The 26,095-nt window shown below is 42.2% G+C and overlaps 1 protein-coding gene across 1 annotated transcript in view; it reads right to left on the reverse strand.

The window, feature by feature from the left end:
• Nucleotides 1-26,095, reverse strand: part of LOC118411821 (follistatin-related protein 5-like) — a 105,058-nt gene that overhangs the window by 31,268 nt on the left and 47,695 nt on the right. Inside the window, exons 5-7 of the mRNA XM_035814307.1 lie at nt 4,866-4,923; nt 4,398-4,617; nt 3,652-3,775 (exon numbers count right to left, since the gene is read on the reverse strand). Coding sequence (XP_035670200.1) covers nt 3,652-3,775; nt 4,398-4,617; nt 4,866-4,923 — 402 coding nt within the window. The remainder of the gene's footprint in view (nt 1-3,651; nt 3,776-4,397; nt 4,618-4,865; nt 4,924-26,095) is intronic.

Here is a 26,095-nt window from a genome sequence, read left to right on the forward strand (position 1 = left end):
ATGGTATTATTGCACACCCTAGCTCTCTGCCGAGACAGCAAATTCCTTTTAGCACATGCCACAAAGCCAGAGGTGTCTACCTAAGTTAATGGTATTCTCTACAAGCCTCACCTCTCACTTACATAAGGCCACCATACATCCCTGCAAGGTGACCTACAAGCCTTGCAATTCTCCCTCACCAAGTGCAGGGAATGATCTTGGGTATTTGTTGCTGTAGCAACTATCTTCGTGAATCAAAGCCATTTCAGTAGGCTTATGGAATACTTGGAGATTGTTGACTGGCATTGAAATGCTACAAGCCCCTGGTAGGATACACCAAGGCTCAAAATACTTTTTTCTGCATACCTGTACTGGTGCAGGTAACATTGAAAATTACCTGCACCAGACAAATTTTACCTGCACCACTCTGAATTTAGGAAGTATGGACCATACTAAAATTGTTCAAGAACCATTGCTAGTTTTTTTCTTCTTTGATACTTAATAAGTGGTAACAGTCAATGCAGCTAATAACAATCCATACACACCTACATCATAGGACATTAATGTATAAACCCACCACATAGACCATTGCAGGTTGGGTGCAGGTAAGGTGCAGGTAGACACCTCCAATTTACCTGCACTAACCTGCAGGTGGTATTTCGAGCCCTGCACACCAATATCGGATACCTAAAAATCCTGCCCTTGAAAAGAAGACAAACCCTGTCTGTTGCAAAATGGCTGGAGCTGATCTGTACTATGAACATTCTTCAGATAGATACGAGGGGCGTTCAATAAGTAATGCTCCTGACCCATTTCCCATAGCAGGAGATTAATGAAACTTGGCACAGTTATTAGTCTTTCTCTTCATAGAAACCACCCAGAGTTATGCATTTCTCCCATCGTTTGATGCAGCTCTGGACATCGTTTTTGTAGGACACCCCAGGTTGGTCCTCCAACAGATGCCTCATCAATGGCAGAAGAGGGACGACCAAGTCTGGGAGCTGTTTCCACAGACTTCCGGCCATGTTTGAATTCAGGATGCCAGCGTTTTACAAGGTCATATGATGGGGCATCATCACCATAAGTTTCTTTCATCTCATCAAAAGTCTCCTTTGGTGTGCGTCCTTTCAAATACAAAAACCGGATCACAGCGCGACACTCAACTGGCTCCATTTCACACCTGGTCCATTTCACACCTGACTCAGTTCAGACACCAGTAAATCAGAAACCACAGTTAGTTCAGATCTGTGTTTTGCAACATAATCCATAGAGATATGAAACATTAAACAAGCAAAATTTCATTTAGATCAGACAACTGAAAGTGGGTCAGAGGCATTACTTATTGAACGCCCCTCGTACAGTCAAAATTGTCTTGGATACCAATAAAACGTTGTCCAGCTTACATGTACCTTTTTGTCAAGGGTTAAGTTTTGAAAAATGTTTCAGGTGACCTTGTTGTCATGTTTGACACTGTTGAAATGACCTTGTTGCTGTGGATGACATGGTTTAAATGGTATGAATGTTGTGGATGACATGGTTGACGTGACATGTTGCCATGAGTGACAAGTTAAGATGACCTTGTTGCTATGGGTCATATTTCCAAACTGACCTTGTTACCATGGGTGACATGTTTAGGTTGACCTTGTTGCAATGGGTACATTTCCAAAATAACCTTGTTACTATGGGTGACATGTTAAAGTTGACCTCATTGCTATGGGGTACATTTCCAAAATGACCTTGTTGCTATGGGTGACATGTTGAAGTTGACCTTGTTGCTATGGGTTACATTTCCAAAATGACCTTGTTGCTATGGGTGACATGTTGAAGTTGACCTTGTTGCTATGGGTTACATTTCCAAAATGACCTCGTTACTATGGGTGACATGTTTAAGTTGACCTTGTTGCTATGGGTTACATTTCCCAAATGACCTTGTTGCCATGGCTGCCATGGCTGCCATGGGTGACATGCTTGAGATGTACCTTACACGACCTCATCTGTCGAGATCAAGATGTCAAAAGTCAGGGCAGCATTCCCTCATTGTCTTCAGTGTCACTCCCGATAAAGGCAACTGCAAAGGCGCCCCACTGTGATAGGTCCCGACACTTGGAAGTTAAAGTTGCGAGATATCCTCTAATCGTATTCATAGGATTTTTCATGACCAATTCTCATTCAGTCTGATACCTAATAAATCCCAGGGCATGAAACCGCAAAACCTGTGAAACACTCTCCAAATCTCACGACTTTGGAAGAAGGCCAGGTCGTCATAGTGGTGAACAAACTTTAGTGTTGAATAACAGCATTGATTGTATGTGCGAGCACGGGCCTCGCGGTCACTGTGCAGTCACCCAGACAGAGTGCCGCTGCACAGGTCTGCTCAAAAGGCACACGGGGAATAATTGATCGCCAATGGTTGTAACCCTGTGCTGTTCACGGATACGGCGGCCATACTTCCAATGACCTTAGCTGGCTTCCTATGACCCTGTGTCATTATCTCAACATCATCCAGTGGAAATCGATACCGGAATACCCATGCTCAGTCACGGAGACGCGAATAATTGTTCCTGAATGACGTGTAGTTCAGCAGTTAATGAGCTTGTGAACTTGAAATGATCACGTTTGGTGAGAGATAAAAACTTGCTCGGTCTTTTACAAACTCCTGCCTAATGACCGTTGAGCGCACTTGAATGAATCAGCCATTCAAACCTCTTCATTGTCCAATCAGATCAATGCATTATCAGCAGGTTAAGACTTGCTTAGATGGCTAGCTATGGAAAGAAAGTTTAATCGACAAGCAAACTTTGTACCTGTACCTACCACTTGTTGACATTATGAAATACATATCCCTGTATCATACCGCAATACATAATGTATACCTTCACACAGTCAGGACTAACAAATTACTGCTTTGTTAACCAAGGGTTGTCAACCAACTATCTCAGCTGCCAGTCGCTACCTTTTTATGCAATCCAACACTACAGGGTGTCTGACACACCTCCAGTAACCATGGTGACAGCCATCTGGTACAGGTCGTTGACCTTATTTGTTTGAAGAAGAGGAAGAAATGTAGCAAAAATGATTTGTTTCCCTCCCATGAAGATAAACATAATAACATGTATTCGTTTGCCGCTGAACTCACCGCCCCAAAAGGTCCTCAACCTTGCGTTGAGTAAAAAAACTCAAATTAAGGCTAGGAAGGCCGCATGAAGGCCTCCTCAGCAGTCTGACAGACAACTGTACGTTACATCTCAACCAGAACATTAGACTGGAGACTCATGTGATAAGATATTTTAGGGAAACAGCAGCAAACAGAAAATGATGATGGGAGGAGCTGTTGTATAAAGATGTACACTGATTTGGTTATTGATGACTGAGTGTTTTTCTGTCTATCTATAACTAAGAACAGTCATTATCATTATTAACAGTGCCATATACACAGTACAGACGGAAGGTAAAGGTAGCATTTTGCTTCCCCGACCAAAGTCAGGTACCCATTTTTACACCTGGGTGAAGTGTGGAAGGTCGTGTAAAGTGCCTTTCCCAAGGGCACAATGGCCAGGGCAAGGCAGGAATTGACCTCAGGACCTATAGATTCCGAGCCGAGCTCTACCAGTTACGGCACACCCAATGCCACACCTATGTGTTTGTATTTGTATGTGCATCAAGGTTGCTCACCGAAGGCGTTGTAAAACTCGTCTATGTCCACTCGATGGTCGTCGTTGATGTCATCAAACTTGAGCAGGTCGTACAGAGAGCAGGTGGTCAGCACCTCGGCCAGCTCATCTTCCTTCCGCATCACCTGGTTGCCATGGAAACAGAAGGAATACATATCAATGTATTGATCATTGACTGATTTATTTGGCTAAAGCAAAAGCATACACTGTATGACTATGGCTACTTGCCCTTGTGAATGCTAATAAAGTTACATAACAGGGCATTGAAGCATTCAACATATGTGAGTCTTTTGTTTCTCATATCAATCAAACAGTTTCTCAATGTGTTTGAGTAATTTAACTTTTAACTTTTATTAACTTTAACCTTAACTTTGGTATTGGATAGCTCATTACCTGTATGTCTAGCCCTCATTGTTGTATTGATATACTTTTTCATGTGAAACGCATTTCTAATAACTACAACATGAAAATAACAGGCTACTAACGTAGCTTAGTTTATCCTTGTATTTGTTGGAAGACTCTGGCCAAAACATTTCTTTTAAAAGCGTATCCCTACTGTAATAGGAAACACCAGATAGATTTTTCTAGAACTAGCTAAAACTAACAGATACCTGGCTTGCCAAGGAAGACCTGGATACGGTCATAGCAGACAGACTGGCATGGTCCAAAGTTGTGCATGGACTTAAGCCATCCCAAGGTGATCGACAGATGATTATGATGAAGATACATTCCCATCATCCCACTCACCTGTCCCATCTCGTTGCTTGACACCTGTCCATCATTGTCCAGGTCCCAGTACTCAAACATCATAGTCACCAGGAACTTCTTGATTGACAGCTCATCCTGCCCGAGGCCCTGGGCGTCCGGGGATTGCGCAAACTTACGGTTCTGCAGCCGCAGCAGCTGGGTCTTCAGCTTCTCATACTCCTCATCTGTACAGTTGTCCCCTGTAATAGCCAATAAGAGCCTGCAATTAGTGTCATGTGACCAAAACCAACCAATCAGCAGCAAGAGTTTTCTCAACTTTCTCATACTCATCATCTGTGCAGTTGTCACCTGTAATGGCCAATCAGAGCCTACAATTAGTGTCTTGTGATCAAAACCAACCAATCAGCAGCAGGAGCTGTCTTAAGTTTTTCACACTCTTCATCTGTGCAGTGTCACCTGTAATGGCCAATCATAACTCACAATTAGTGTCATGTGATCAAAACCAACCAATCAGCAGCAGGAGCTGTCTTAAGTTTCTCATACTCCTCATCTGTGCAGTTGTCACCTGTAATAGCCAATCAGAGCCTACAATTAGTGTCATGTGGTTACAATCAACCAATCAGCTGCAGGCATTGTCTAAATTTTTTCACACTCTTCATCTGTGCAGTTGTCACCTGTAATGGCCAATCATAGCCTACAATAAGTGTCATGTGATCAAAACCAACCAATCGGCAGCAGGAGCTGTCTTAAGTTTTTCACACTCTTCATCTGTGCATTTGTTACCTATAATGGCCAATCAGGGCCTTCAATAAGTGTCATGTGATCAAAACCAACCAATCAGCTGCAGGAGCTGTCTAAAGTTTCTCATACTCCTCATCTGTGCAGTTGTCACCTGTATTGACCAATCAGAGCCTACAATGAGTGTCATGTGATCAAAACCAACCAATCATCTGTGAAGTTTGTCACCTGAGTGTAGAATTTTTGGTGCCCTTTCCCCTCTAGTTATTTCCTTTGTCAGCCAACCAAAGCCTAAAATAAGTGTCACATGACTACAATCAACCAATCACAGGTACTTGTTTTCATATCAACCCTCTCAGTATCAGGACCAATGAAAACAAGGATTTACAAGCACAGCGTGATGCTTGGAAGGGTTAAAGCAGAGGTCATCGGGAGACTGTCCCCATTGCAGCCCAGAATTCAGCACCATGGACAGTACAGGTTGTAGCCAGCCTGAAATCATTTTCCATCCCCTCAACTCTGAATAGAAATCCTATTGAGCATCAAAAGCCCTTTGAGGTTCCCAGGAGGGTCTGAGGGCATGCTCTCCCAGAAAATTTTGGAATCTAGACCCTCTGAAATGCTATTTCCTGCATTTTGAGGTGTAAATTTTGCAGGAAGACCAAGCTGTTCAATGGCAATTGTTTTTTATTGTATCTTTACATGTTGATTTTTGTCTGTCACACAGGACGGAACGGGAAAAATCTTTTTCATCATCCCCAGAACAGCAGAGAATTCAGCACCAGACAGTGGGGTACAAAAGGAATTCTCTCAAGATTTGGATCTACATCTACATAAGGGTTACACTCAAAATAGCCTCACAAGGGGCAACATAGGAAGGCGAGTTGAGGGCCCGTGTTAGGGTGGGCACAGAAAGTCTCAACAGTGGGAGCAATTACCAGTAAGCTAGGCAGGGTATTCCACTATGAAATAAATGTAGGAAAAAATGAAAATTTGTAGGTGCCCATACGAGCGTATATGGTCTGGTGGTCTATTTAAGGTGGTGGCTCCTTGCCTGGATGTGCCCCTTGGGTGGTTTTGAGAAGACTGTGTGTTTATATAGATCTGTTCCTATGTGAAACATTATACAGTAAAACATTCCATTGCAAAACAGCCTCATTCTGTTTTGTACACTCACATCAGATGTCAGGTCACAAAAAATGTCATCTACAGAATCAAACTGAGACTTACTGTAAATTTACAAATGTTCACAGCGGTTCTTATGTATTTGGGCAGTGGCCTCTTCACCGAGAACATAAAACCATCGCAAACATTTTCCATTACATTGACGCTGCTTGCCAAACTATTCAGACATGCTTCACTTCTTAAATTCGTACTAATTTTCTGTATGTCATTATTTCCTCAACACTTAAAGCCTTTTTGTAGTGCTATAAGGTACAGTAGCGCTAAAAACATTAGCAAAGGCCTCAGACAAAATGGACAGCAAATTGAATTTGACGGTTTCAGAACACAAAAAGATTACAGAAGACAAGTTTTATTGACACAACAATCTGGACCATGTCATGCTAAGATTTTCTGACTTAAGTCATTGTGATTGAAGCTCCCTTGCAAAGCTACTGTCAAATATGACTTACATAATAGCAGACAACATTTTACTAATCAATAAGATCAATAGCTTGCACTACAGACTTTCCCCGCACACTCTCTTTTAATGTTGATTGACCAGCTAAGAACTATCTTATTCAATCCAAGAACAAAAAAGAAATAAAATGGTGTAGTCTTCTGGGTTTGCAACAAGATAGGAGTTTTCCCTCAAACTGGTTTCATGTCGACTGTCCGTCTTCTTACCCAAAGATGAATTAGTGAAGCTCTATACAGATCTATGGACAAATATGAACAACTTGGGAGTTAATAGCAGACAGAATTCTGCCAATCAATAAGATCCTATGAATTTCAGAGCAAGCTCTTGATTGAGTCGTATTGATTACGGATATACGCCATGACATCACCACCAGGCAACCGCATGAAATACGGCCAGCACTTGGCCCCTTTTTATTGGCTGCAAACCCTGCAGGGATGTTTTGTGTAGTTATGTTATACCTCTGGAAAACATATTGTTTTTGCTGGTGTATTTTCTTTCTTTCCTTCTTCTTCTTCTGTCATGAACCAATCAGAGCTAAGAACTGCCGTGTGACTTTCTCCTCATACTCCATGTTTCCATGTTGATATTCCAATCTAGCATGTTTTTAAAGCTGAGAAGAAAGAACTTTTAAATTAGTGTGACCCACTCCACCTCTCAGGTGATATTCCACAAGGTCTGGCCATGGTGTCAACAAAATCCCAGTGATATGCCATGTGTAACCATACATGTAGATTCTAAAGATTACACTTAGCTTGTGGGGATTTAATGTTGAGAAAATGGAATGTTCAAGGTGGTTTTGAGTCATATACTGTAGTCACATGCAATGCTTATATTTGTAAGATTAAAAAGATTTGCGTGACACATCTTCCTGTAGTTTGTTATCTGAAAATGTGATAGATCTCAGATACTTGCATATCTATGCAACAGTATCCCTGGGGATTTGATGCAGATGTGAAGGCAGGTCTCGTGTGTGAAGGAACATGAAACAAGATTCCCTTAATTAGCCTCTACATTATTAAAGCTCCATAGCTTATACCACAGGTATTAATTATGGTCTTCCCATGGGGTTTAATACTTCATAGGAGTTCATCACAGTTGAGTGGATTAATCAAGAATTGTGGTTTTCATCATGAGTCCAATGATGGTCTTAAAGAAAAAGCCCTTCTTTCAAGTATTTCATATATTGTAGGCTAATCACGTGCAATTAGACTGTGTGCAAGGGGTGTCTGTGTGGTGTAACGGCTAGAGCATTGGAATCAGAATCAGTATGTCCCGAGTTCAATACTCGGCATGCTCTGGCCCCTATGACTGTCACAGTAGAGTGACGAATGCTTAACCGGAAAAACTTTACGAAAACAAGGCCCAAGGACAAGGATCATGTCTTGCTGCCCTTTTATGAAGTGAGTGTGTCTGTATCTGTATCTATATAGCCAGTATAACGGCCCTTCGGCGTAACACACCAGCTTTGCAAGCACGCGGCGTGGCAGCAGCTGGTTACATTACACTGAAGGACCCGTCACACCTAACTTTTGCACATCTATCTGCAAGCGTGTCATATTCAAGTTTTCCTCCCTGCCCATTGCTTTTATGATGCCTGCTTGCTATATTTTCACCTTTTTTTTAAATTATGAGAAAATACATATTAAATTGGTGTTGCCCTAGCATATCAGTAGAGCATCATATTAGCTCTATTTTGCAAACCATAACTTTTAGGTGTATTGGTGTCAACGATGTCATTGAAACTCCTTGACGTTGTAACCTTTCCAGATGGGTTCCACCCCGCAGGTGGGTATCCCGACAAATTACAGAGCTAACGTCATCGTTACTGTCATCATAAGTGCTAGAGTTTCAGCCCTTTGATATGCTATCAGTGCCAGGGTCGGCCGCTGACCTAAAAAAAATAAACCTCTGCACAAGGCCGAAGTCCCTTCCGGGTTTTTTTGCACTACAAGCGCGCAAAGCTGCTACTTTGGGGGAATATGCTTTCCCAGATATATCCGGGCGATGCACACAGGACATGTATATGTGTGCCGGATATATCAGGGAATGGCAGTTTAGGGGTTAACTTTTAGATGTGCTAGTGTCAGAGATGTCATTGAAACTCCTTGACGTTGTGACTGCCAACCTTTCCAGATGGGTCCCATCTCGATAAATCACGGAGCTATCGTCATAGTTATTGTCATCATTAATGCATGCAATCAGGATGGCACACGTCTGCGCTTGTCCAAGGTGACCCAAGCAATGTTCTGACAAACAAAGACATAGATAACTCTCCCAGCTGTTAATTTGTGTTAACCAATTAACAGGAATCCTGGCGCCTCTTGGTAATTTGAGACATGACTAGAATATAGAGCAGGCATATCATATGACAATCAGGTGACAAAAAAGCTTATCCAAGGTTATAGGCTACACTAATCAAATTTGTTGTTTCCCAGATTTTTAAAAATGAAAATGTATAGAGGAAAACTTGAATATGACAATGTATTCATTCCATAAAACTGAGTGTACCATAACGTTTGATTAGTCACGTTATATGTTATATGAATATTATTTAGTTTATGTTGATTGATTTAGGCTCCCTTGGAAATCAGTTTTTTCTTTAAACTGTATGGATTTACCCTAAAAGATTAATAAATAAATAAACAAATTATGTTTTCCAATTAAGGATCATTTTGTATTTTTTTATAAAATCCGAAAACCAACAAAATAAATTGGTGTGACCTGACAATATCATGCCCATAGCTTGAAAACTGGATACTTGATACCTGCTCAAGTTCCCATTCAAATTTATGTGAAATAGACCAGCAGGCATCTATGAATAAAAAAATGCAATTCAGCAGACAGCAGGTTGGTCTGCTGAGTTACCGGCAATAGTTTTCTTTTCTACACAATCAAAGCGCAAAGCCAGCATTTTTCTGCTCTAGTTATGAATTGTGATTATCAGTATGTTGTGAATTGTGATGATACAAGCTAAACTTAGGCCACACGAATTTCATTTGTTGGTTGAATGGATTTTAGAAAAATTCTAAAAAAATATGCTTAACTTGAAAAGCATAGCCAAAGGACCAGGTTTATCCCTGGGTGCACTCAGTTGTATGGAGTGAATACTGTCAAGTTTTTCTCCCTGCCCTATGCTTTTATGATGTCCATTTGCTATGTTTTTTATTTGTAAAAATCCGACAACCAAGGAAATCAATTGGCCTGGCCTAAGCAATGCATTTGGGAGGAAAATTGTCCACATGTGGTCATCTGTGAATCACTAGAAATCAATATAAAGAAGGACAGACTCCCAGAGGCAACAACACTATAAACAAGTCTCCTCTGTTTGTTCAGAAAGAGTCTATATAATCAAAACATTGTCTCTGTTTCTGTACCTAATAATGGTCCCTGATCCCAAGATTTCATAGCCTGGGTAACTGCCAGACAGATGGCGTTTTGGGTGTTTGCTTCAATTCGCTCACGTGTAGAGACCAATCAGCGTCCTCGTCCAAAATTTGGACAATTCCAGATGTTAGAGATGTCAAGATTCCCAGACGGAACTGCAGAGAAGTGACTGTACATGTATAGAGTGTACAAAAGATGTCAGAGCAAACTACTATCCGGATGGTACCCAGGCTAAAGATTTGGAGCATCTTGGTGATCATTTGCCACATCACCACTCAAGCACTGATTGAGGAAGATAGCGTCCAAGGACACAAAAACCATTTTGTGCTTCGACAATTTAGATAACTGGTATCTGCTGCACTCATCATAGTCAACGCGCTTCCTGCCATTGCCAGGCAAACTCTGCCTACTGCAACATTTGAAATATTTGCAGTTGAACTCAATATTTTCAGGGCTCAAAATACTTTTTTCTGCATACCTGCACTGGTGCAGGCAACATTGAAAATTACCTGCACCAGAAAAATTTTCCCTGCACCACTTTGAACTTAAAGATTATGAATCATCCTAAAATTGTTCAGGAGCCATTCATTGCTGCTTCTTCTTTCATACTTTATCAATGCAGCTAATAACAATCCATACACACCTACATGTACATCATAGGGCATTTATGTACAAAACCCAGTACATGGACCAGTGCAGGTTAGGTGCAGGTAGACACCAGAAATACCAGCTCTAAGTTAACCTGCACTATCCTGCATATGCAGGTGGTATTTTGAGCCCTGGACAAACGACAACTCTACGCCATGCATAACGACGGCCATCCATAACCAGAGGATGCACCTAACAGGCATGTGGTGCGATATGAAGAAATGGCTGAAGCGGACCTGCTATGGCAACCAGCCGAGCATCCATGGTTCTAATCCTATGATGCGCCACCAATGTTGTGCCCTTGAGAAAGTCACTTTATACGACTTTCCTTACTCCACCTAGTTGTAAAAATGGGTACCTGGCGTTGATTGTGGAAGTAAAAGACATTGCAGGGAGAAGGTTTTGGCTCCACCTTCCAATAATGTGCCCTAGACACAGTGGATAACAACCCACTGCCCCACCACCTCAAAAGGATATAGGACTACCTTTGCCTACCTAATTTTGTGATCCTATTTTTGAAAACATGAATATGTGCTCTGACTAACATTGTGTTGCGATAGTTAGTATGTGGGCGAAGCCCAACATTTAGTTTTTCCTCAGATATTTGCATATTCCAACCGGAAATCAGAAAAAATGGAAGCTGTAAACATGCACTCCACGTTTCAAGCTTTTTGATTGGGTTACAGTCGCACTTTCTCGGTTTTACGTCAGAGGTGAACCTATCAACGCACAGAACACAATCGGCATCGACTTTGATAATAGCCAATCAGAACTCAGAAAAACTGGAAGCTGTCAACATATATTCCGCGTTTCCAGCTTTTTGATTGGGACAAAGTCGCGGACTGTCTCGGGTGTACGCAGAACTGAACCAATCAACGCACAGGACACAAAATGGCATTCGGCATGCAGTTTGACAAATTGAATACTATAGCAGCTGAGACGACCAAACAGGCGCTCAAGGAAGAAGTTGCCCGCCATGGAATGAACGAGATTGATAAATTTTCACACAAAAACGTTATCTTCAGAAAATTGGACCTTGGAATCTTGCAAATTCAACGGTGAACGGACGTGTTCAAGCAACGCAATACATTTGTATACCTGTTAAAACGTGCGCTTGTAACATGTCGTAGCACTGGCTCAGTGGTATTATTCACGCGTGATAAACCAACGCTCCGGGATCGAATCCATGGACAAATAATGTTTTTTAATTTTTTTTTCTTTTTGCTGCATTTTCGCGAAAATGTTGCCTTTCTTATTGCTTCTTTTCTTGCGATTTTTGCTTTCTTTTCCCTTCGCCCACATCCTGCATTTTTTTCAAAAATGTTGCCTTTCTAGTTTCAAATACATTAATGCTAGATCTACAGTGTGTATACACTACACACAAAAGTTAACATATTCTGACTGTTGTGCAGTTGAAATATGGGATTCATAGGCAGAGTTGACAACTGTGATATAAAATATATAGATAAGAATCGATTCTTATTTCTGCCTGGCATGTTTATTTCTGCAATGCCTGTCATATTGTTAGATGAATTTTGTCACACAAGCTTTCGAACCATGAAAAATTATTTGATGAATACAGCTGACAGATACATGTACATATATGCAACAAATGCATCACAAGTCATTTTTGTGAAGCAATTGCACATAAAACATTTACGTCTCCCAAAATTGGTAGATTTATTGAGAAACCTCTGTGTACATCCTGACAGCATTTAGAGATGTGTGCTGGGGAAGAAATGAAGGAGATAGAAATCTTCATGACCTGCTCTACTTTAACTTGGGAATGGAAATCTAATTATTGTTTCTTTCATGTTTTCTCTGTTTGCTGTCCTTCCATCTCTTTCTTGGTCTTGATTATGGAAAATGATCATATCATCAATACTATCACATAATGTGTTAAGAAGCACAATTTCCATGGACTATATCCTGATACATACATTGTACAATGAATATTTTGAATATTGTATATTGTGCTTAACTGCAATAATTTGAACAGCAACTTATGATTTTATAATTCATCTTTCCATATGACGCCATGTTATTGATCATATGCTGGGACTATGATCCTGTGAATTTTATATTGACATGTGACTATTGTACATTGTGCTTTATATGACATAACGATTAACATACATGGAACTGACCAGCAACAAGTTTTTGCATTGCCGCGCCAGCGGCAATGCCTTATGCCAGCTTTCTTCCATGGATCCATGGATCAATGGATCAATGGACGGACCTTGTAACCCAGCCCTTCCAAAGCCTTTTCCAAAGGCCCTTTGTTATTTTGGGTATACAAACAGTTTTAGTAATACAGACAGAGACCAAACTGAAAACCATCATAATATAAGAAGAAACAACTCATGAATGGAAACAAAGAAAAATGATGTGCCATTCCACCCGAGGCAGACTTGCACCCGCCCAACCTTCTGCCAAGAAACGACACATCAAAGCAAACTGGAAATTATAAAGAGGACTAGAGAGTAGAAGGGGAACACCATAGTGAAGGACTGAGCACACACACTGAACATCTAACAGACAATCCACCAATAGCAAAGACAGACTGTAGCACCAAACAAAGACTACTACGACAAGGACTTCTAAAAACGTAGAACCAAAACTCCCGTCCGCACACTTGCCCATCTAACAGATTGGCACCACTCAGCCAAGAAACTTTCAGAACCAAGTCGAACAAACTCCATCTTGAGTTTAAACCTAAGAGCCTCCTTGATTAGAGACACCAGCTCAATGTGAAATACGAAATTATTGTCAAAGAGAGCCTGACACCTGGACCACCAAATCTTAGACCGAGCGACGGCCAAAATGTAGGTGCAGACATCTCTCTTACACTTCTTCAGGGTAGACGACATAACACCATAGAGAGCGACCGCGCGAGAAACACGAAAACTAGAGACCACCCATCGCCTAATGAATCCTTCGACCCAAGTCCAGGTCAGGAGCACCTCGCCACAAGACCAGATGGCATGGGTAACGGTCTCCGTAGCTCTACAGTTTCTCCTCGGACACAGAGGGGAAGGAGTTCTGTGCCAAATCGAACAAGTCAAGTAGTTGGTTTTGAGAGCCCCATGTGCGACCTTCCAGGAAAGCTCCTTTAGGTTATTCTCAAGGAGAGTGTTATGCACCGTTGAAAAAACAAGCGACCAATCAACACCCCGCTCTAAAAAACAAGCGGAAGGGGTATGAGAACGAGCTAAAATGGCAGCTTTGTACAAAGACTGCACGGTGCATATCTTGTCCCAAGTCTTCGAAGCAGAAGCATTAACAAATTCCAAGGTGAGCTTCCGCATCAAAGAATAGTGAGGTGGAGCCTCAGGAGAGTGGGGGGAACTGTTAGACCACGACGATGGTTCAAAACGACGGGCAAAAAAACCCAGCCAATATTTTGCCAACTGGACCCATGGAAGATCCGGCCGGTCAAGAATATTGGTAAACGGCCGACAATAAAAACAATTGGCCTTCACTCCAAAATCAATGAGATCCCATCCACCTTTGTCCAAAGGTAGCATAACTGTCTGTCTAGAGACCATTTCTGCACGAGAACTCCAGAAAAACTTAAAGACGGCTCTCGTAATGTCCTTGACGACTGACTCGGGAGGAGAAAATACAGGAGCAATATACCACAAAGTAGAGAAAGCAAGGTTATTAACGACGACAACCTTGCCAGCGAAGGATAAAGAGAAGCTGTCCCACTTTCGCAGAACCGCTTCAAACTTAGCTTGCCTCTCCCTCCAGTTGACTAAAGGCATATTAACACTTCCAAAAGTACCTCCCAATAAACGTATGGATACAGATGTCCATTTAAAATTCTTCGGACAATCGAGTCTTTTCCTCCAACTACCTAGCCAGAGACCCATACATTTGTCAAGATTTAAAAGAGACCCGGAACCTCTGTTATACATGTCAATAACAGCAAAGAGCCGGCGGATCGACTCATCGGTTGTAACAATAGCCGAGTTATCGTCCGCATACTGCGAGATCTTAACTTCACGGCCACCAGGCAACCTGAGGCCGTGAATCGCAGCGTCGGCCCTTACTGTAGCGGCAAATGGCTCCAAAGAAATTGCGTACAGCAGGGGTGACATAGGGCACCCCTGCCGAACACCTCTTGAGAGAGAAAAAGAAGATGATAGCGACCCATTGACGGAAACAGCACTGGTAATGTTGTGGTACAATATAGCAACCCATTTGCGAAAAACCGGGCCAAAACCCATCTTCGCAAGAGTCAAGTGAAGAAAATCAATATTCACTCTATCAAAGGCCTTGGCCTGATCCAGAGAAATGATCGCACAGTCAAAGTTATTCATATTAACATATGTAACGATATCTCTCATCAAAAGTAGGTTACATTGTATCGACCGGCCTGGTATACCGCATGTCTGGTCAGGACTGATGACCGAGGCGGCAACCATCTTAAGCCTATTGTTAAGAACCTTTGCAAGAATCTTATAATCGCAATTTAACAAAGAGATTGGGCGACGGTTCTTCGGGTCCAGAGGGTCCCCTTTTTTTGGAAGGAGAGTAATAACACCAAAACTCTGGCTCTGAGAGAGCTCGCCAGACGAAAAAACTTCCTCATAAACTGAGAGGAGATCCCCGGCAATGACGTCCCAGAAAGCGACATAAAATTCCTTCGGGAGACCGTCACTGCCAGGGGACTTATTATTCTCCATACTGCGCAATGCAGCCCAAAGCTCATCCAATGAAAGAGGACCTTCTAATGAAGAGACTTCATCAGGATCCAAAGACCCTTCTAAATTGTTACAAAGGTTATTCGCCTCACACTTATCAATAGGCTCAGCACTAAAAAGGTCTTCATAAAATAGCTTAAAAACATCTAAAATCTCCTCGTCATCTTGGACAATACGTCCAGTAGAATCTCTGACCGAAGAAATGCGTCGCTGCCTACTTCGGGAAGAGGCCTGGCTTACAAAATACGAGGTACATTTTTCCCCCTCGACAAATTGCTTGACTCTGGACCGAACAAAAGCACCGCGAGCCTCCTCAGCGGACAACTCGGACAAGGAAGACTTAGTACATTCATACCTACGCAAGATGTCCGCCGAAGAGGCCCCGTCGTTCATCTTGTTGGTGAGATCGACAAGTTCATTATTCAAGGTAAACATGGACTCCCGTCTCTCCCTAGCCAGTTCACAAGAAATTCTGATCAGGAGAGAGCGAGTTCTAGCCTTTACATCATCCCACCAGGCTCGCAAAGAAGGAAAACCTGGTTTCAAAGTCTTCCAATTGTTAAAAGCGAGTTTAAAATCATTTAAAACTTTGTCTCTTTTTAAAATCGATACATTACATTTCCACAAGCCAGGCTTCTTCTTCACATCCGGTAAAATTGACAAGGACACACAGTCATGGTCTGTAAAATATGCGGGTAAAAAACAGTAGTTTGAAACGACGAGGCATTTAGACGAATAAAATCGGTCCAGCCGACAGGCAATACCTTTGGTCGGCTGTCTCCAAGTGAAGACCTTTTTAGAAGGATTCTCATGTCTCCAAGAGTCATGCACATTAAAATCGGCGCAAATGTCTTTTAAAATGGTGGAACCGCCACTACCATGAGCCGGGTTCCCGCCCCTCTTATCAATATCAACATCTTCAACGCAGTTAAAATCACCGCACAAAATAAGGGGCTCAGCCCCCGACAGAAACTTATACAAATTTTTAAAAAATCCAGTACGCTCCGCAGAAATGTTAGGAGCATACATGTTACAAACTTTGAAATTACGCACACCATCGGACAAGACGACACAGACAACACGCCCACTATCGTCACAAGACTTTTTAACCACATCAAAATTGAAAGATGGAGAGAGTAAAATACCCACACCTCTAGATTGGGAGGAGCCCAATGCCCAAAACGCTTGGCCTCCCCATTCCTTCTCCCAGAGCACCGCTTCAGATGTTGACGAAACATGGCACTCTTGGAGGCAAACAACGTCAAATTTATGTTGACGGCAAAAGCCGAAAACCTGCCTCCTCTTCTGCGGACTACGGAGCCCACAGACATTGAGTGTAGCAATAAGAACCATGAGGCTACATAGAGAAGGAATGTCAAACAACATCGGAATGTGAGGAATTAGTGGTACAGATCATCAATTCCTTCCACACCAATTCGGTTAACAAATTGGGGGTGGACATTGTAGAGGTGCTTGAGACATAACATCGTGGTTTTAAAAAACCTCGAACAATTACCAACCTTACAAGGCACAACGTCCCCGGAGATGCCATGCGCCTTTGCAAGGTGGGATTTCAAAGACCTAAAACTATGCAAGAGTTCGTCACAACCATGAGAAATAAACTGGTTGCACACAAAGACAGCCTTATTCTTGTACAAGTCAGAGGAGATGACAATGGCTCTCGCCTTTGCTACCAAATCGGGACTTGGAGCCTGAGAGGCATCCGAAGTATCCTCATCAATGATGAGGCTTCTGGAGCCAACAGTAGAGTCAGACTCGTTACCGTCCACAGAACGAAGACTCTCCGAGGGAAACTCCTCGATAACAAGACTGGAGTCGGAATCCGGCTCCTTACGAATCTTTTTTCCTTTCGACAAAGTCTTTGCAGAGGCAGATCCCTCACTGGAATCGCCCCTACACCTTTTCCTGGAATCTTTGTCAGCAATATCAGAGTTGCCATCATGGCAGCTCTGACAAAGAAAGAGGCGATTATCGCTTTGACAAACTGGGCCCTCACAGAAAGCAAGGAGAGCAGATTCTGGAGTTATGTCTGCCTTGCACTGATGACAAGACACCACCTCCAGAGTGATTGTGTAATCCAACTCACAACCCTGACACATGTACCGACGAGTAACAGGTCGGATTGGACTGGCCGCCTTACGCCTCCTTCTCTGGGACCGGGCGCGAGGGGCCGGTACCGGAGCAGCAGATGTTGAGGGTACCTGCTCGCTAGAAGAGGAAGAAAGGCCAGGCTTGGCCAGAGAAGGAGCGGCCTCCGACAGCACGTCCTCAGACGGCTCAACCACCGCGACCGGAGAAAACTTGGTCAGAGAAGGAGCGGCCCCCGACAGCAAGTCCTCAGACGGCTCAACCACCGCGACCGGAGAAAACTTGGTCAGCGAAGGAGCGGCCTCCGACAGCACGTCCTCAGACGGCTCAACCACCGCGACCGGAGGAGAAGCCTCCGACTCCGCGACCGGAGAAGAAACATCCGACTTCACAGCCGAAGAAGTACCCGGGTCCACACTGCCAGGGTGACCTGGAGGCGAAACAGGATCAGATACACCAGACTCTGCGTCAGAAACATGGGCCAGTTCCGACCGATCAGGCTTATTTGCAGCCTGAGGAACCCCTCCATCATGGTGTTCACGGACCTGACTCACACCTGCCGGGAGCTCTTGGCTCTTAGCCCAACTGGCTCCCATCTTAATCCTGTTTGCGAAGGACAGGGGACAACGGCGAGCCGTATGTCCCTCTGCCCTGCAACTGAGGCACACAACATCGTTGGTACAATCCATGGCCAAATGCCCAATGGACTGGCATTTGTTGCAAAATGTTACTGCACAATTTGCCGACTCATGCCCTTCCTGGTTGCATCTCAAGCAGGTACGGGGCTGCCCCACATACCTAAAGAAAACCATCCTCCCGTCATACATTTTCCATGCTGATGGGATATTGCATCCCGGCTTTAAAACTACTTTGTATTGCCGGTTCCCATTTTTGATGGTCGGTCTGTCCCGGTATGTTACCATACGGGACGTGATGACGGCACAGTATTGATTTAACCAGTTCCTGACATAGTGTCATCGAGCTCATACGGATTCTTGTGACCGTGACAATATCTTCCGCGCCGGGGTAAGGAGGAGACAGTCCCGGCGGTGTAAACCAGACAGTTTCCCCGCATACAATGTACGCTCGTGTACCGAGGAAAATGACACGTCGAATGAGTTTGGTCCCAGAGACTGAACAGCCTGAATGCTGCTCATGGGAGCCGAAACCTCGCTCAGCAAAGTAAACACTTGTTCATACGTTAACCGATCACGGTACACGGCAACTTTTATTGAAAGAGGACGCTTCATAATGCAGCTTTAACTAGAACCAAATAAAACTAAAAAGGAACCAAAATATGAGCAGACAGAGCTGCCAGAGACCCTGAAAAACACTACCTGTAAATCAGACAGCCTCCACGGGCAGCAAGGGTTGAAAACGTAACGTAACTGAAGGCGTGTAACCAAACTGACACGCTTAAAGAACAACCAAGTACGAACCAATAGACTAGGCAGCCTCTCCGGGCGCTACTGGTTCTCAAACTAAATTGCTAAATTTGCCAAGGAGCAAGCCCAAGTGGAAATTTCCACTCAGACAAAATGGACACCACTGTCTGTCTCAACCCTTGAAATGCAAAACAGAGCAGCGTCCTACAATGGATGACCTCTGCCCCCTCTCAGCCCAGTCTATATAATGGGCGGGGGACAGCAGAAACTACAATGCTGCAACTAGATTTTGCAGATGCGAAACAGGGCGAACGCCCCACAATGGATGAACCACCTCTGCCCCTCTCAGCCCAGTCAACGCAATGGGCGGGGGGCAGAAGTAAACCACAATGCTGCAACTAGATTCTGCAGTTTTAGATCAACTCATTAAAGCCCAGAGTTCAACCGACTTGCAAACCATTAGATCAACTCAATAAGCCCAGAGTTCAACCGACTTTCAAACCAATAGATCAACTCATCAAAGCCCAGAGTTCGACCGACTTTCGAACCACATACGGGCAAAAACACATTGTCACAATGAAGTGATCAACGTGCCGAGTTTCATGGCTTAGTTAGACAATGGTACATTCCAGGCGAGTATTAAAACTCTCTTCTAGACGCATGTTACTGTATGTGGTCCAGCGTAATAAATCTACGCTTTAACTCACCATGTTTATATAAAGATATATCACAAATTGCATCAGAAGGAACTTATTTTGTAATGAAAAATAATGCATATTCATTGTGGGTCAAAAAGTTTTACAAAACCTGTTTAATGTGCCAATAATTCATGTGACATAAATTATGATAATGAGGTAAATTCCCAATTTTATAATCCCCTTTTGCTGCATTTCCTACTGCAGTTGCTAGGTGTCGCTCTCAGCAGTTCAGTCATAAAATACGCGGCAATGCACAGCTTTTCTTAAAAGATTTCTTGTTTTGTTTCCAATTTGATCTTTCCACATGACTTCATTTCATCAATCATATCTCACCAGTTGTAACAAAACACTATTTCCATGGACCACCATCATTTCCTGTACACGGTGAGGAGGGTCGCTAATGTAATTGACCTGTCGATGGCTTTGCTCCTAATTTGATCCTTAGAAATTATACCAAGTCATCAATCATACCTCACGAGGTATGAGCCATCACCGCTTTGATGGAGTAATGATATCTCGTACTTGTACATAATGAGCATTGCCTTGCTGAAATTGGTCAGCAACAGGTTTTCGTAGGAATATGATCCTCGTAAATGAAATCCATTCATCAATCACATCACTCTGAATAGGAGGTACATGTATCACCTGTGCAATAATGGGGTCCTTTGCTGTAATTAACATGCAACAAGTAATTTGGTTTGCAATTTGAATCTTGCAAATAACATCCTATCATTGGTCACAACTCCTGAGGTATAAGTACCACCATGATGGTACGAGGGGTAATCAATAAGTTCTCAGCCTCATGTGACCCAGAAAAGAGGTGCACAACTCAGATTTTGAAGCATACATGTAAAGTATAAAGTCTTTTATGAATGTCCAAGAATATTCAAATCATTGTGCAACAGTGATTATAACTTTGCATGTGACACCCTGAGTAACGGTAGGTAAGAGAGAAGGAAAAAACATTATCGGACAAATGAGCTCCTTCCTGAGGTCAACAGTTGCTCTGCTGAAAGTCAGACACCCACTTGAAAAGTGAAGGGAATCCCTATCAAACATTTTGACAATGTCTCCCAATAATTTACGGCATGGGGAAGTTGACAAAAATTTCAGTTGTGCTTTATAATTATTTCTGAGTGAGGCTGAGAACTATTCATTGATCACCCCTGGTATCATCATGGCACTGTGAGAAGCTCTCTCCTGTGAATGACCAGCAATGAATCCAGCGTTTGAACTTTGATCCTTCCAACTGACATCATGCCAATCAATCCTCTTTAATTTCCTGAGATGAAAGCAAGCACCATACTGCCGAGGTAAGCTGTATTATTCGTTTGACGTTGTGAGCGAGCTCTCTCCTGTAATTGGAAAGATTTGACTTTCCCAATTTAATCATTAAAAATGGCATTATGATATAAGCCTTCATTCATTTCTCAAGATATTTAGACTCATTTATTATAACTGAGCTGGGTTGTATTTTTTCTACGATATGTATTACTAAGCATCCTTCCAAATGACAACATTTTACCAATTGTATCTTACAAAGCATTAGTGGCTACTACTTCCCAAGGAATATAGGATGTATGAAGTGAGGAGAATTCCTCACTGTTATTAAGCTGCAACAATTATTGATAATTTAAGTTTTAATTGGAGTTAGTCCTATTAAAGTGCCATCCTGCATCATCTCTACTGTCCTGAAAAAGAAGTCAAACCCAATAGCAAAGTTTTTTGCTTTGTTTAGCTTTTTTGAATGTATCGCGAGAATTAGTCGCTTACTACTGTATACTGTTTACCATTGTTTGTCACTTTTTGTCACTTGCAATTAGCCCTAGGGCAAGAACTTGCAATAAACTTTTATTAAAAATGATATTTTATCACCAATTGCATCTCCCAAGTAACCGAGCTCTGGATGCCTCAAACGTGTGTCCGTGTCAGTCGCTGAAATTGACCCCGGTGATGTCACAAATGATGAACGACGGATCGGTCAGAGCTGACAGGGATGTTTCCACGGTTACTGACAGGTCATCGCGGGTCAGCGTTCCCCGTGAGCCGAGGTCGGGAGGGGGCCAGCTGGACATAATTGGGGGCGAAAAGTCATCGCGCCAGACTGGCTCGGACAGGGATATTGTAAGCTGAAGATACAAGATCAGTTGCCTGGCAGCTATATCTGTACACCGAGAAATGCTATTAGTCTTATCGATGTGGCTTCGGGCACATGAAAGAAAGTTGGACCAAGTTCTTACAAAAAAATGTCAACAATACTCATGTGAAAGGCTTTAATGCTGAATCCAGGAACCAACACAGATGAATTTAGCATGGCCTGATTTACTGGAAGTTAAATATTTGAAACAGCATTGAAAACATCAAAAGAAAAGAGATGGTGATGTCATATATACTGGAAATATTATCTTGGGTGGGCTCATTCCAAACAATTGATAGACTAACTTACTATATGAATTTCATTACATTTTTTCCATGATTTTACAAATCCTTTGAACAAGCAGGTTTAAATATTTGAAACAGCATTGAAAACATCAAAAGAAAAAAGATGGTGATGTCATCCACTGGTAATATTATCATGGGTAGACTAGCCTCCTTCGCAGACTTTGAGTGTGGTTAGCTTTTATCTTATGGGGAGGTTTGGTTCGCAATTTTCAACACTGACTAAGGTTTTCTAATACGGGGAAAGGAAGTTTGCCATGGAAGGGAGTTTGCCATGTAAGGGAGTTTGCCTTGGAAGGGAGTTTGTCGTGGAAGGGCCCCCCATTAAATAAAAGCCAGCCCTGTTTGCAGTCTGCAAAGGAGGCTACATGAGACATGAGGGTTTACCAGGTATGAAGCACAAACAATTTACCAATTAACCAAGTAAAACTTTTCACTGCTGGACACTTTAATATTTGCTGTTGGCATCCTTCCCTAGTACATATCTATGCAGTCAAAGTTATGACATACATAGTTTACCTACTTTCACGTAAGTATCGTAAGATTAATTGCCTCGATATTTGAATGCACTCTATGGACTTTCTTATCTAAAATGAAAATCTTTATACCATGCCAACATCCTTAAGATGACATTTATCTTGAGAAGGATTCCAAGTTACGACACCGTAAAACTTATCTTCCGTGCGGCAGTGCATATAAATAGATAAGTTACACTTAATCCACCTAAAAGTCTTGCTGGCTTTTTAGAAGACATATATGAACGCACCATGGATGGTGAGCATGGCGTCATCAAGAAAGCAGAAATTACATAATGTACTCACGGCACTGGGAACTCAGGGTTTCAATCATCTTTTACATGATTTTATACCTTTAATATTTTCTCACTGACTTCATTATGTTTCATGGATTACACAAGAAATGACACTAGAACGGGAGCTGGTTGAAATTCAGAGCATATTAAGGTGCAGTTTGGTGGGCCCCACGAAAAGCCCAGAGGGCACACACTCAAGGAAACACACAACCGGCAAGAGTGCTGGGTGGGTTGGAAAGAGGGAGTGGTTTGTGGCTGCAAAACAGTTCTCGCTTTGTGTGGGGTGATCTGCCTATACCAGACATGAGAGCAAGGAACAAGCATTCTGGGACATTCTGACCTCCCCATACTAACAAAATCATGACACCAAAACGTGTGCTTTTTATTTCACCTACACTGCAGAATTGCTTGAACTACAAAGTAACTTAAAACACCACAAAAACCTTCCAAAAACAATGTCATCGATCAGCTTAGTAGAATATAGGACCATTTTGTATTGACTTTGCTTAAAATGTTTCCCTCCCTCAAAGCTTCTGACTCTAGAAGAACTCCAGTCAGAAGCTCTGAGGAAGGTGTCTTTAGAGACATCGAAAGGTACAAACTGGTTGTGTACAAATTCTCCTAAGTATGTTCCACACAAAACCTCTACCCCAAAATCATGTCGCCATGAAAATAAATGAGTAAAAAAAAGACTTAAAAACTATACAGGTCCCCACTGCCAGGAAGCATAGTCTGGGTAACCAGGCCAAATTGATGATGATGATAATGCTGGGTTGCTATGATGAATAAGATGGAGATATGGTGATCATCTCCAGGAAATAGACATGAGGATGGATAGCCTCATATGAATCAAACGCACACTTTGTGGGATAAGGCAACATGACTGCAAATGCCTTTTCACAACAGGTGCTATTATCACTGTAGACAGTACTTCTATTCCTCAAATGTACCAAAAAGTGGGGCAAAAATCCTTGCCAACATCCGTCATGCCATCATTTTCCATCAGCTTGACAGGAAAAAAAAGTTCTTTCATGTGGAAAAGCTTGAAGTTAAATTGAATTACATCTAAGCCCCGGCAATTGTCTACAGTGGAGATTGCAATGATCAGAAAAGGCCTCTAAGTCACCTAGACTAATGCGCCATTTGCCTGCGTAGCTGAAGAATGTTTAATGTAGTGCCGCAGAAAATTCTATTACGGTACAACGTGGCCTCTCACCCGCCCAGATTTCAAGTTTTAGCATGAAAGTTCATCTGCGTTGGTAAATGACATTGTGGAAAAACTCCTTGTTCACGGAGCCTTGTCAGGCTGACGGAGTCGGCTGAAAATTTGGGGTAAGTCCCAATTAAACTTGGTGTTGGTTAAGTAAGGTTTAGTTTTTCCACAGATTTCAAGTTTTTCTTCCCAACCACTGTGTTTGGATCCCTCTCTCTTGATTTCTATCTGAAAGTTCCTAATACCCCCTTTCCACTAGGACTGCGTTCTCACTGCGCTCGCTCTGCGACCTAAAATTTGACAGATTGCTTAACGAATTGTGTAGAAAAACAAACAAATCTTTTCACAATTTGCGTACTTTTTTGTCCCTTCAGTCACACTTCTTCATTCTGTATGATACATCTAGCTTGAAATCAAAGGTTACACACATCCGTTGCAGGTCGCAGTGAGAGCGCAGTAAGATCGCTGTCTAGTGGAAAGGGGGCTAAGGACAGATGGGGAAAGATTTGGTGTCATGGCAACAGCAGAATTTACATCCCAAACAATCATAAATATTGTGGGTTTTTCACACTCTTTAAGGCAGCTGTGATCAGAGATTTCATCCTTAAACCCCTGAAACGATAAATCCTCATGATAGAACAATAGAGGAAGCATCAATTTTAGTTCCAACTGTATTCAGTCCCTGAGCTCTCACCACCCATTTGACAAGCTCAAAGTTCTTTCTCTTTTGTGATCCCTTAAGCTTATTGTACTTAACACTGCTGTAAGATAGATCTTATAAAACATCCTCTTAAGGAAGAAGCACTAAGTTCTTAAGAAAGAATGAATCTTGGATCCTGATCCCACCGTTTTCCCAAGGTTACAGTAATTGTAGCAATACATTATAATTTGATAGGAAGATGTGGGCCCTTGCTGAGCAAAGGGAATACATTACCCTATATACTGACATGCGGGGCCATAAATTGCTATAGATAAGTCTATGAATATGGGTCTTCCAGGATTTTATTGTTATTCTGATTGTTGCCCTACATATAACAAAGCAAGGCAATAGATTATTATGGATGAGTCAAGATAAGTATGTAGTAAGGTTGGTAGTAAAAAGATTCAACTTTTACTATACATAAAAAAGAAGTTGAACCCAACAAGTTACAGTTTAGAGTTAGCTTTTAGACTAAAGTAGACACATTTTATTCTTTTCTACACTATTTGTTTGTTTGTCTCCTTTCATGCTTCCTGCAATTAGCCCTTGGGCAAGAATTTGCAATAAACTATTATTATCTAAGACTAACACTAGTTCACCTTTATCCACATGGCAACCTATATCCGTTTTTTTACAAAAACAAGATATTTAGAGATATGTAATTGACGAACGTTGGTTTCAAATTGCGATATTTTCATAGCATTCCAGTCTGAAACACTTGTCTGTTGACTCGATAGCTGTAAATGCTCCGATTTTATGTACAACGAATAAAGGTTACTCCACGAATAAAGAAGAACTAGCGTTACATGTACATGAATTTAAAAAAAAAGACATCCTTACTGTGCAGGGACCTTAACCATTTCTCTAAACGACTCCTCGCAGCATGTGAGTGGAACCGACTATTATTCACCAGAGCCGCTCAACTTACACAGCAATTCCGGACAATTGGAAGTAATGGCGCACGGAAGGCTTGCCCTGCACCAATTTTCAGATCAATGCTTGCTTCATACTGACCAGAGATACAATCAATAAACAAGGTCATGTAAGGTCAGGATAAAAATGCCTCAAGACGTCTTGAAAGGCATCATTAAGATTTCTTTTTCTTTCATCTTTCTCTCGAAGGAATGCACAAGCTCAGGAATATTGGGAGCTCTGTCGATTTAGAGAAGACGTTTAATTCATAACTGCTTGTTTGGCTGTCAGAACGGGGAACCAAGCAGCAGATATCATTTATAACTGTCCAAATTTTGGGCCCCATTTG

Source organism: Branchiostoma floridae, chromosome 3, assembly GCF_000003815.2.
Source record: "Branchiostoma floridae strain S238N-H82 chromosome 3, Bfl_VNyyK, whole genome shotgun sequence".
In the NCBI taxonomy this organism is placed as follows: Eukaryota; Metazoa; Chordata; class Leptocardii; order Amphioxiformes; family Branchiostomatidae; genus Branchiostoma; species Branchiostoma floridae.